The 13,963-nt window shown below is 41.0% G+C and overlaps 1 protein-coding gene across 1 annotated transcript in view; it reads left to right on the top strand.

The window, feature by feature from the left end:
• nf2a (neurofibromin 2a (merlin)) overlaps positions 1-2,138 on the top strand; it is a 37,506-nt gene extending 35,368 nt beyond the window's left edge. Inside the window, exon 16 of the mRNA XM_042488378.1 lies at positions 888-2,138. Coding sequence (XP_042344312.1) covers positions 888-938 — 51 coding nt within the window. The 3' untranslated portion in view covers positions 939-2,138. The remainder of the gene's footprint in view (positions 1-887) is intronic.
• The last annotated feature ends 11,825 nt before the right edge of the window (positions 2,139-13,963 follow it).

Raw genomic sequence — 13,963 nt, 5'->3', positions numbered from 1 at the left:
TCAAGAGAAATAAGTCACATCGTGTTCTGCTGGAATGCAATATGATATCTGTAGCCTTTTGTATTTAACAGTGTTTACGTAGTCATGACTGGAATAAACATCTGCATCTTCATTTGAATTGCAGTAAAACAAATCTTAGTCACAATTATTCATTTGAATAAACAGAGCACTGTTTTCACTCATGTTGTGCTACATTCCTGCTAATTAACAAATCTTTGCCTCAAGATAAAACTTTAAATAAGGTTCTTCTTCACCTTGATTCAGAGCATCACCCAGATGTAAAATATAAATTTGTTAAATAAAGTTCTGCCAAACTAAAACTAAAAATAAATATGCCATCACAGAATGCTACCCAATTAAACAATGTTATGATTGGGACGTTAATATCGCGGTCGAACATGTTTTCTCTATTGTGGGAAGACAAAATTGTGATCAGGACTCATTTTCAGTTAATCCTAGCACAAGAGTGGGCTCTCATGAAATAGTGGTTTTAGTAACACATGAAGTGCAACCAGCTCCCCAAAACTACAGAGACTGATCCAGGGTGCGGGGGATTTCAACCATATGCACCCAAACTGCATTATGACAGTTAAATTTGTGCTTTCACCCTGAAAGCTTGTTGACCATCACATAACATCTGCTACATTTTGTTAGTGATTAATTCAGAAATTAGGGCAGACTTGTTGGTCGTGGTGCTTGCGTTGGAAATACACAGCAGCATTGGGTCCAGCAGAAAGGCTGAGACAGGGCAGGTGATGATTTCTGTGCCATATGGCCATTTGGTTACCAATCTTGCTTGTTGGCTCTACAGCAGTATGTTCTGTTCTTGTTTACTTCCACCACAGATTAAATTCTTATCTGCTCTGTCGTTCCTGTCTCCTCCACAGCTAACACTACAGAGCACCAAGACCAGAGTGGCCTTCTTTGAGGAGCTTTAAACTACATGCCTGTGAAGTTGGGGATGCACAACTGCCAACAACCTCATGAATCTACATTCCAGGACAGTTTAAATGATTGACCACACTACCAGAGCTTCTGCTCGACTTCTTGGGAAACCACTATGAAACACAAAAAAATGACCACTGCCTTCGTCTGCACCAACTCTAGAGGCCTCGTGTACGCACAAACAAAAATGCATTCATAATATTCCTGCACTAAATCTTGGATTCAGAAAGAATTGAGTCTGTGTTTACAGAAATAATATGTGAAATACTGCACATTCTCCATGAGTATTTCGAAGTGAACTTGGTTTTGGGTTTTATTAATGTCACAGAACAAAGGTAGGCAATACAAGGAGAGATCAAAATGGTCTTTGACTGCTCCAGTTCCACTGTGGCTCTAATGAGACAGTATCTGTGGAGTTCACAATGGTTATTGTATCGTGTCTAAATGAGATGACCTACATTATTTGACTGCCTAACTGTTTTGAAATTCAAATAGAAATAAACCACTAAGGGATAAAGTTGAAAAAGAAAATGAACTGATTATGTGGCTGACATGTTGCCCTTACCTTGACTCAAATATTTAATATCTTGGCAGCAAAATACTGTATTGTTCTAGACTGCCCTCTACTTTCACACCAACTATTTGATTCCTAAAGGCAAAAACAAATTCCTTCATACAGTATACTCTCTCTTTCCTTAAAGTAATACTTCATCCCCCAAATGATCCTTTGTATATCAACAACTCACCCTGTTATAGTGACTTTCTCACATGCCTCAGGTGAACAAAAAATCCAAAAATAAAGTAACATTTTTGCTACTCCTGCTACTTGAGGTCACAGGAATCCACGTTTAACAAAACTATCTCAAACGTCTCACTCAACTCATGCAATAAAATCCAAGTTTCATTTATCCAGTTATATGCCCAGTACTTCCCAAACAGACAGTTCCTCCATCAGGGAAACAAACAGGAAGTCAGAGGCCAACTCTATTTTCAAAAACAGTAATTTTCCATTGCTCAACATGGTAGTTGCTGGTCTATCTCTGCCTTGACCAGTAAGTTCATTGTGCTTTTGTTTTGACTTTGGTGTTTTAAAGTGTTAGTTAGGATTCATTTTCGTTATTGTTAAAGAAGTATTTCACCGATATGAAGAGGGTCCTCACATAAAACTAGGCTGTCTATGCAGTAGTTAGACACATATGCATTGGAAATTGGTGCTACATGACCAGAGAAAACGGAGAAAATGGATAATTTGCTCAAGAGGTAGAAAACCTACAACTACCAGAATGCAGTGCGCCATATCAGACCAATAAAAGCTCCCACTGGTAGGTGACATAACATGGACTGATTCGTGTGAAACAACAGCAGGCGGGCAGATCCTGTATTATAGTATGACAGTAAGATAAAACATGTTTCTGAAAACATTCGGGGCAAGAATTAGGCAGTGCAGTAAGCAGTAACATAATTTTGTCCGTCGGCTGAATTCGTCGAGAATTTTTTTCATTTTTTTGGATTACTCGTTCCCCAGAGCATGCGAGAAAAACATTTTCTTCACAAATTTACGCAACACTGGGTGACAAACTGATAAACAAATGGTCATTCTGTTGGTGAATTATAATATAATAATAATAACTTCATGCTGCCTTAATTTTCCTGTTTTTGAAAGAATGTTTAAATAAAAAACGAGTTTTCAGGCAGCAGAAATAGAGCATTTCTCTGCTATAATGAATTTAAACAGACATTTACCACTAATAGTGTGAGTTTATGAGCTGTGAACAATATTAAGCTTGCTTTTGACACAAAAATCCACTTCTGTGATTTATATCAAGTAATTTGTGTTGGTTTTGTTGTGTGAGCTGTGTTTTTTTTTTACTTTGAAGTCTCCAAATGTGTCCATGTTTGTGGTTTTATGCAACTTTTTATGGTGAATGTAGACAAAGTGTTGTGTACATGAGGCCTTAGCACCTGCGTTTACATCTTGTATACACAGAGAAGTTATGTTACACATCTCTGGCTGCCTCACTTGATTAGGATGTCCTCCCTGCACGAGGCAGCGAGTGCACTATGCTCCGCTCTCGAAAGTGAAGAGACGATCATTTGTAATAGGTTGTTCTTAGAATTCAAACTGGATGAAGGAAAACTGGGATTCTTAGATGTGAGCTTGTGCCACATCTATCTCAGTTTTTTTTTTTTTTTTTGTGGTGAAGACAACCGCTTTTTCGAAACATGAATTTGCATCTATTTTGAATTAATGTGTCTTTTTGAATTAATGTGCTCTTTCCCTCTGAAAGCAATTTATTTTGGGGGAATTATAATGTGAAGAAAATATGTTTTTTTTTTCTCTTCTTGTCTGCATTTAACAAGGATAGTAAGCAGTATTTAAAACAAAACTTTGGGTGAAGTTACAGTACATTTTCTTACTAAATATACATTTTGACAGAAATATTACTCCAGTTATGTAAGTTTTGTATGTGAAATAAAATGAATATCAGGTCTGATTTTTTTTTTGTATGTTTTTTCCATCCAGAAATAACTTTGTGTTAGTTATTTTGGCAGACTTTGATGAATGTCAGCTTTGATATTGCCAGTGCCAAGAGCCTCTTCCACCCGACCCAAACAGACATCCAATTACACCTTTGAAATGATTCAAGTGTTACGTAAGCACCCTCCATCTTGTGTCAGATCACATACCCAGTTTGCTTGAATGACAAGGTCTTTGTGTGTGTGCTTACGGATGCGTGGGTGGGCGGGGTGTGTTGCATGCCCCGTGCACTTGTTTTTGTGCCGGCGCGTGCTGTGTTTCAACACATTAACTCTTTACTGTGAGTCCCTGCCCGTGGTGTTCGGTCCCTGAGACTGACAGCTCTCTGACAGAGTGAGTGGCGTGCAGGTCAGGGGGCTTCTCCACAGCTCTGTCACCTCTGGGTTTAGAGGGAGACTGACCACCCCTGGCTTGTCAGTGTTGTGACAAAAGGGGCGTCTTCAGGAGCCAACTCTCCCCGGGGCCCCGCGGCTCAGGCAGCGGTGGAGGGTCTGTGGGGGCATCATGCAAATCAACAGACACGCAGATTCTCCGTCATTGCTGCCTCAACTCTGCCTTCTGAAATGGGCGAGGGGAGAGGGGGAGAGACGGGAAGAATCGCATCTTTTGTCATTTATCCATTCTCAAGGGATCACAGTTGACGTCACACCTGCACGCACACACACAAACACACTTGTCTTGCAGCAGATTGGAAACGGTTCTCAGTTTACTGCAGGGTGAGGGGAGCTGATGGGGACCGCGCAGCACCTGCCAGGAGCCTGAATATAGAACAAGCACACACAATAGGAAGGAAAAACCCTTGTGTCACAATCCAGGGTGAAGTCTCAGTTCAGAGCCACATCAGGTGTCAACAGAACGATACAATAGGAAGAGTTTTATTAGCTCAGCCAATAAAACTCCTTATTACCATTTTACAATTTACAACAGATGTAAGGACTTCAAACCAAAATAGCCTGGAAGTAAAGGCATTATCGTAGCCACCTAATAAATGTTAACGACAATATATATATATTTTAAAATTATGAATTAAAAGAGAAATGTTTTATTTTCTCCAATTACTGCTGCCCCTAAGGTAGAACTGGCGAGGGCCACAGCTACCGTGATACAATTGCCTCCTCCAGGCGAAAAATAATAGGAAGCTGATATTACTGTCTTTAAGAGGCTATGGTGCACTCATTTATTAAACAGGGAAGATAGTGTTGTGAGACCAGACAACCTGAGGCAACCATTAGTATCACCTGGTAAGGGGGCAAAATAATGCTCCGAATGTATTTATTTATTATATACTTTATAAATCCCAGAGGGAAAATTTGTATGTATTTTTTTACACCATTGTCATTTACACAAAAGCCCAAAATACAAACACATGCACAAACAGGAGTTGTACATGCACTAAATGGAGAGTGAGGGGGCTGCCCATGGACAGGCGCCACGAGCAGTTGGTGGTTTGGTGCCTTGCTTAAGGGCACCTCAGCAGTGCCCAGGAGGTGAACTGGCAACTCTCCAGCTTCCAGTCAACGCTCCATACTTGGTCCGGATGAGGACTTGAACGGGCGACCCTCCGGTGCCCAAGCCAAGTCCCTGAGGACCGGGCTTACTCACGAGCTTGCTCATGTTTGCTCGCTCATCGTCAAAAATTAAAAGAAAATTTGCCTTCCTGAAATTTCTTTTTAGAATAAATTTAATTTATTGGAAAAAAGGTGAAATATGGAGATATTAGGTTAGCACCCAACAACAGATTTAAATTTTAAATAAATAATAATAAAAAATATATATTTACTGTCACACCACTAGGCTATCCACTAAAGAAAATAAAACATTTTTCTCAACTCCTGTTCACCCTAAATAACTTTAGTGACAGCGTGAGAAAAGTTTTTCTTTCTCCCTCTCTCTTTGATTGCAGCATGTTTGCAGATTGACACGATGCGCCATCCACATTGATGTTCATCTCCTTACATGGCTGTTCGTGGGCGTGGATGTATGCAAATTGCTGAGTTGTAGGAGCGCGCTGTCACTTTGAGATTGATTTGCATTCATGAATTTACACCTGTGTCTATGCAATAAAATTCAAGTTTTCCACGGCAGTCATGAATCCGCTGTAGGATTTTAGTACCTTGGTGATTTATGTGCAAATCTACTCACAGATTTACTAACATTTCTTGAATGAGACCCATTGTGTTTAGTTCACCTCAACGTATATGATGCATAACTCTCAGCTGTATTTTTCACTTTGGATTCAGGCTCACCTCTATTTTCAGCCTGAGCAAACCCTTCTGATTTACTGCAACGCTTCAGACAAACAACTAAGGCCTAAGCCTTGTTAACAGCCACTTGTGTCCACTCATTATAAGCTCCGCCCACAAATCAGTAATTTACATCAATAGTAAACTTATGTCATGTAATTTCAAGAACATCTCCACAAATTCAACCAACTTCCTCCAATTACACCCCAACTTTCCAAACCCAGTGCTCAATCTCTGACTCCACCTTCCATTTCCTCTCACGTGCCTCGTCTGCTGTCCTCCCATGACTTTGCGAGCTCCACAGACTTAACCATCTATTGTGTGTTTTATCTGCACCAGCTATGGTGGGAGCCTGCTATTTCCTGTGGGCTTATCAACTGCTTCCTCAAATCTACTCCCATGTGCTAATCTCTTCCCACCCATACCTGAAAATATGCCGGCTCAGAAATCCTTCAGTCCCTTTCTTTTTAACAATGGGCAAATGCAACAGTATATTAACATTAGATGATAAATTGCCCTCAATTTTTGCTGCTATTTATCGTTTTTGGACAAACTATAGAACTGAACATAAATGACTTCACCTGTCTATAGACTGACATTTTGGTGTGGGGATTTGGATAAGAGATTTAAACGGGCTTAACCTAAGACGACTTAATATCACAGCTAACATATCACAAATTCAATCTGGCGTGCTCCTCACCACAAATCTCCCTCCAGCAGTTTATTCTCACTTCACATTTACAATTCACCCACTGAATGTTTTGCCTGAGGAACAACCGTAACCCACCGTCCTCCTTCCTACTGATGCATTTCGTCCATGACTAGCCTTCTTTACCCTGAGGGAGTTTTTTCTCTGTGAAGGGTGTCCTTTGTCTGACCCTGTTCTTTCCCTGAGTGCCAGCTCCACCTGTTGAACTGCTTTGATGTGGATAAAGAAGGCTGTGCACTTCTGCTGTGTTTTCAGATACTTTGAGTCTTATCTGTAACTTCACCTGCAAAAATACCTCTTCTAGGATACAAATGTAGATAATGTCCAGAGTCCTCTGCAACTCCCCTTTGATTTTCAATCTCTTTAAGAGCCACACTGGCCCCATAAATCAAAGTACGGGCAACAGCAACTTTAAATGTTGCCAAATCATCCTGACCTTTCTGCATCCTCAGTGCCTACATAGCGTGCAACTTTGACACCAGTCATATCCCATTACACAGCAACAGTCAACAGCCCATTGGAGTCAATGGAGTCAGTCCGTTAGCACAGTGGGGCTGCCAGCACAAGGGTCTCCTGCAAGACAGTGCAGGGCTGTCCACACACAAGGCTCAACATTTTGCTCTTAATACATTAAAATGCAGCCATTAAAAGGATGTTTGAGAGACAAATAAAGCTAGATATACCGCCAGGCAGTTGTATGCCTCTGCACACCAGTCAAGTTGCACTTCCATTTTACATCCATGTCTGTGAAAACACGGATGCTTTCACACGCAAAAGATCTATACAATCAGCACACTTTTAAGGTCATTCTTGAGGGATCTTGAATCACAGCCAAAAACATGTCATATGAGGTCACTGCGACCTTGACCCTTAATCTTTGACCACAGGATTGTAATCAGTAAATTCTTGAGTCCAAATGGATGTTTTTGCCAAATTTCTGGAAACTAACTCAAGGCAATCTTCAAATATTACGTTTATGAAAATGAGATGGATGCAAGGTTACAGTGACCTTTGAAGCCCCAAATTCTAATCAGTTCATTGATGAGTCCAAGTGAATGTGTCAAATTTGAAATTCCCTTAAGGTGTTCTAAAGATATCACCTTAACAAGAACGAGACATTTGCAAGGACATTGTGATCTTTGACCACCAAAATCTATTCCGTTCATCTTTTAGTCTACTTGACCGTCTGTGCCAAATTAAAAATATTCCCTTTAAGGGCTTCTTGAGTTATTATGTTCAAGAGAATAAGTAAGATCAGGTCACACAGACCTTGTCCTTCGACCGCCAAAATCTAATCAGTTCATATTTGAGTCCAAGAAGAGATTTGTACCAAATTTTAAAGTATTATTCTCTCAAGGTATTCTTAATATCGCGTTCACAAGAATGAGACACACAAGGTCACAGTGACCTTGAACTTTGACCTATGACCACCAAAAGCTAATCAGTTCATCCTTGAGTCCAAGAGGACGTTAATGCTAAATTTGAAGAAATTCTATCAAGTAATTCTTGAGATATTGCACTCACAAGAATGGGCCAGACATACGTATGTACAGATAACCCAAAAACAAATGCCTCTGGCCTCGGTTGTTGTCGGTGCAGACGCATAAAAACAGACTTTCAGCAGTTTGAACACGGAAATCTTTTGTCCTGCAAATTGCCATGCTTACTGGAAGTACTGTATACTATGTTACTATGTATATACACTCTAATGGATTAGAAGTACCACCCTTTCTTTTGCTCTTCTCCCTCTACCACTGATCTCGATGCTTGAATGATCCCTTTCAATGTCATTATAAAAAGTAGCGGTAAAATTGTAGTTCGCCATCATACCCATCTCCACATGCTCCCATGATCTAATAAACTCTGCTTTTCTGAGTCATCTCTGAATATCCGTTTAAAACGCTGAATGCCCGGAATTCTTCAAAAAAACTCAATAGTTGATGTGGTGCACAGCCAAAGGCATTAGTAAGGTCTAAAAATACCATATGGAGATCTCAGTTCTCCAGCTTTGCTGGCTGAATCTGGTGCCAAGTCATGCTTGTATGCTCCAAGCATCTGAAAATGCCTGATATTCCGTTTTTTTTGCTCTGGTGTGTCAATTAACACAGTTGAAGTAACTGGACTGGCTCCACTGCAGTAAATACAATCTGTGCTTATACTACAACCACACAAATAAGTATAATTTGAGTGGCATGTATATATTTTTACATTTTCATTCATGGAGTACTCTGCAGCTCAACGCCCTCATGTGGGAGTGAACTGGGTATTTTTTCCAGGTTGAGTGTTTTTTGCCTACACAAGAATTTCAATAAGGTCTCAAAAAGGTCGGTTTTAGTAGTCATGTAAGCACATTAGAGGTTTGGCGTAGGAACAGAAAGATCTAAATGTACACGTGTAAACTGTACATGCATGCTGTGCGAGCAATAAGCACATTTATCAGCACGTTGTGCAGATCTGCCCTGCCAGGAACATCCATTGACTCTTCTAATACCAAACACTTCCTCAAAGTGGTGAAATCCCCCACTTTGCCTCGATGTGTGGGGGTGCGGTGCCGCAGCCTGCCTGCTCCTGTGGGAATGTGTTTTATTCACCAGATATTCAGTACGAATCCTCATGACATTAGTCCTTTCTGCCTTCTCTTCATGCTGCTATTTATTTGATAGTGTGTCACCTCACCTTACACATATGTTTAGTGTGATTAAATTTTTTCCAGTCCCTGGGGACTCTGTGTGGTGGCAGGGGGTGTATAGGATTGCGAAAACTTGGAAGCTTCACCGTGCTGCATCAGGTTACTGTGCATTTCGCTGAAATTTGTGCACCCACACTCTGACAGACGCACACAGAATCACAAATCCTTCTCGGTCCTTCCATCCAAATTAGTATCTTCTTTCATTCCAGGATGCAGATGTCTCTGAGTGAAATACCTGTGGAAAATCGCCATGATTGGGTTCATTATGTTGCCCGCAGTTAGTACGGATGGAAATGAGTTTGGTATTTTAGGCTAAAAAAATTCTAAAATCTCTCTTTTCAAAAATATCAGCTTGTTAGACTCAAGGAGAAGCTACAGCCTGCCTGTTTTTGCACTGCTTGATGAGGGGCTATGAATACATTTTCTAATGGCACTGAGATAACGATGAGCTCTGTTTTAATTATCTCCGTCCATTCTAAATTACAATATGAATATATACTTTTCTCTCGCATCGTGATACAGATCAGTCTTCAGTAATACCCGTTTTTTCTTTGCTCGTCAGCATCACTTATTTCCTCTTTTATCTTTTTATCTCGTGCTCTCTGTGTCTGTCTCCAGGGGCTGCTGCTGCTGTGGGAGTCAACGGTCATCACAATCATCCCTGTTAAACCACACTTTACCCTGCGCCCGAGGATATGGGAAAAGTGTGTCTGCCAAAAAACATTGTGTCGATTGTCAATACAGGCGGACTATTAATGAGACTTTGACATTGGCCGACACTACGAGAAGTCAGCCGTGAAATATTAATGAGCAGAACACAATTTGCAAATATTTAAAGCTGGTGAGATCATGAATGAAACCTTTTTTTTTTTGTTTCTCCTCGATTGCAGAACCGCATTATGCATGCACATACCTCGAGGGGCTCTTTGGTGCACCTTCACCTTGCAATTTCTCTGTTTTTTTTTGTTTGTTTTTTTTTTCAAAATTCTCTTTGCCAATCCTTCACTCTAATCTCATCTTCTGGTAGCGTTATATCTGGGGCTCAGCCCTTCCTCCATCGCTCGTCTGACCGCCAGGCCGCTGGTGGCTTGTTTGGTGACGTCAGTCTCCTTTAAACCCAAATACTAGCAGAGAGGAGGAAAAAATAACTCCGGCAAAGTCTTGGAGGTATTAATTAGATCTTAAGAAGAATGCATGCTCCCCTCATTCATCCATCTTGACCTGTTTAACTGACCCACTTCTGCTGCTCCCTACCTGTCTGCAGCGGCGGTGTTGATCTCGCATGAGAAGTGCTCAGGGAGAAGAGATTTACATGGTTTTTTTCCCCGCTGGAGGCCTTTCGCTGTCTTCTGACGCCTCTCTGTGTACGCGGCCGTTTAAAGCACAGCACCTCACCTTGCCCTTTTTCCCCATCAGAGACTCATTTTGGGAGAAAAACAACTCACTTTGAGTCTCCCTTGTTTGCACATTATTTCCAGCACAGAGGAAGAAGAGGTCATTAAGTCGCAAAACCACTCGACCAATACAGCCCTTGAAGATGCTGCAAATATGTTGCTCTTGCCCTGCAGATTGTTTGTACTCTATATACCTAAACTTAAGACTTTTTCACTAAGCTGTATATGAACTGGACAACCCCAGGTTAAAACAAAAGGGCCAATCGATGGATGGCCAAACATTGAAGAGGTGGAGGAGCAGCAGCCCGGTGGTGCCTCTGTAATTGGCTACTCTATTTATGATCTCTACACGAGTGCAGCAGCAGCAGTGTACAAGTGTCTGGGGGATGATGGTGTGACGTGCACATCTCTCTCCTCTGCACTTGATACCTCTATATTGATTAAATCTTTTGGGACAAGACTGTACTTCCAGTAATGACGCACTTTGAAGGCAGGCTTGTGAGAAATTGGTTTGGAGATCACAAAGCCTAGAATTTTCTTTTCCTTCGGTGCCCAATGACTAACCTTGTTTGTGTGCTCAAGACTCATAAAATTTGACCTTAGGACCTTTATCTGAGGACTGAAACATTATTAATAAAGCCAGTACAAGTGAGCAATATTGTGTGTAACTTTTTGACTCAACACTCCTATTAAAAAGACTTTCCAGTGGGCAAGAACTTTGTAGTAATTCGATTTTGCTGTTAAGAATCTGTGGCAGTGCCAGTGCCTATTATACTTCCGTACACCACCTGCCCAGCACTAAATGGATGACAAAAAAAATAAGCGATTACCTGCAGAACATAGTGAAGCATTTAAGCAGCTAGAGAATCAGCACTGAGAAGTTTGTGGCGACCAAAATCAATGTTACAGTCTTCTGCTCGATAAATTCTATGGAAATGAAATGATCCTGCTAGCAACTGTGTAGCCAAAGCTTATTTCTCTGTGCCATAGACCACCACTGCTGTCCAATAACTACAAAAAGCATCTCACTGGGTGACATGGTGGCATGTTCCTTCATTAATAAGAACATGGACACAGTACCTTGTTTTGAGTATAACTATATTTACTATAACACTTTTTCAAATTTGACTACTTCAGAACAGACAAATTTGACATAGTTGCACAACTGTGAAACCAATAGGGATGAACCCAAGTATTTGGCTATTCGAGTATTCGTTAATTGATCGGGTAGGTATTTGGTTTTCAATTTAGGCATTTGGATTTTTTTTTTTTTGCAGAAGACGAATGTCATCTCAGTGTTTGTGACTGCTGCTGCGCCTGTCACACACATAGTGACAGGAATGACCATTTGACCCAGCGGTTGTTAAAGGGTTTATTGCCTGAGTCGAGCCATTTCTGTGCTGGTGTGAGCAGCATTGGAAAGCAAACATGTGAGTCCCCCCGAAGCTCAGCCCTGAGTGGAGCTGTTTCCTGCAGCACAGAGTGGATGCATTTTAATATCTTCCATAAAATGATGACACATCATTTCAGACGCACAATGAAATTTAACAGACTAATTTAGAACACTGGACACAGACTGTTATAGTGATAACTGTCTAAGCTTTTTTAACTTTACAAACTTAAGTTTGAATGATCCCTAAGTTTCACAAAGCTGTCAAGCAGTGGGAGGCACACTGGACTCTCACGAAACACTGAAGCTATGTGGCGCACAGTGTCTCTCTCTCACCTGACGCATGGTCTCTCTGCACCTGACAGAGAAGCCATGAAACCCCGATCTGTCCCTCAGTCACCCAACGGTGTGGCTGTGGGGCACAAGGTGTCGGCAAAGTGTCTGTCACCGCAAGTGCTCCCATTGACCATGGCTGTGTTTATTATAGGAAATGGTATTCAGGACAGCCCTAGTTACTACAACTTCAAGATCAGCCACATGGTAAATGGTAAATTGACCTACACTCGTGTAGCGCCTATCTATTCTTGCAACTACTCAAAGCACTAACACTCCATCTCACATCCACCCTTTCACACACACATTCACACACTGCTGGCAAAGGCTACCATACAAGGTGCCATCTGCTACTCAGTAACCAGTCACACACACTTACTGGGAACAGCCATCAGGAGCAATCTGGGGTTCAGTATCATGTTCAAGGATACTTTGACATGCAGACTGGGGGAGCCGGAAATCAAACTGACAATCTTCCGATTCCTCCTGAGCAACAGCCACTCAAATCATGGGCCCTAAAAACACTTTTACCCACAGATTTATAATGTAAAACAGAAATCTGTAAATTAGTGGATGAATTCTTTTTAAGCATCACAACTTACACAAAATGACTTGTTTCACTATCATAATTTGGTCCGATAGCATTTCAAAAGTCTATTAGAGCAGCACGTATCCCATTTAAATGAGCCGAGGGCTAAACTTGAAGTTAGCCGCTTGGCCAGTGGAAGTTAGCCGTTCGTAACAGCAGAAGTTTTGTTTCAACATTTAAACACATAATTTCCTTCATTCTGGTGAATTTTTATGCACCAATTTGAGTATTTTCTGGATTTAGTTGTGGTGCAATTGTCTTGCTCATGAAAAATTCTAGAGCACTTGCGCTATGGGCCCAATGATATAAAAGCTATTGATAATTTTACGCCAGGAAAGTCAAACTTTTTGTGTGCCACTACGCAGCTTTCATAGGAATGAATGGCACTATATCCAGTTCTCTTTATACATCCACTCTTCAGAGGGAATCAATAAGCTTTGATGGACAGGATTGGGCAATTGGGAAATATTGAGAAACAGACACTGGCGTTGGATTTTCATGAGATATGTTGACAATAAGAAAAAATATTGCCAGTCTCTTCTTTATTATTGAGTGCTATTTCTGTGTAAAATCAAAATGGGAATAAAATAAAGGAATTGTTGCTGAATTCAAGTATGCCAGCTTGGTTTATGTGTACTATGGGGAATTTGGATGTAATACAGTGTTACGTAACACAAAGAGTTTGGGGCAGAATGCAGCACAGAAGGCTGTCTTGCTGTGGAGTGATGTCAGTTGCATTGTTCATTCATGTGCCTCTCTTTCTCTCCAAGCTGCTATCCTTCTAACATCCTCGTGGCAAACATCCCAATATCCCTGGTTGAGCGTAAGGGATTCACACACAAACTTGGCGGAGGCTTCTACTCTCTCGCTGCCCCTCTTTCTCTGTTTCTTAACTGCTAAAGAAGCAGAACTCAAAACACTGTCAGGTCTGGAAGTGCTCCTGCCTAGTCCCTATTTTTAGGTTGGCAGTGGAACAGGACGTTTCAGTTATGCTTTATGCATTTTCCCTCCTGCCTAAAACCTATACTTGTGTGAAGAATCTTTTTTACCCGTCTTCTCTCTTGTCATCAATGTCCTTCTATGATTCTCTCTATTTCTTACTCTCTGCCTCATTCCCTAAAACTGAAAATTA

This window comes from Plectropomus leopardus, chromosome 6 (genome assembly GCF_008729295.1).
Source record: "Plectropomus leopardus isolate mb chromosome 6, YSFRI_Pleo_2.0, whole genome shotgun sequence".
Lineage (NCBI taxonomy): Eukaryota > Metazoa > Chordata > Actinopteri > Perciformes > Serranidae > Plectropomus > Plectropomus leopardus.
This window is presented reverse-complemented; position numbering and strand designations above follow the sequence as displayed.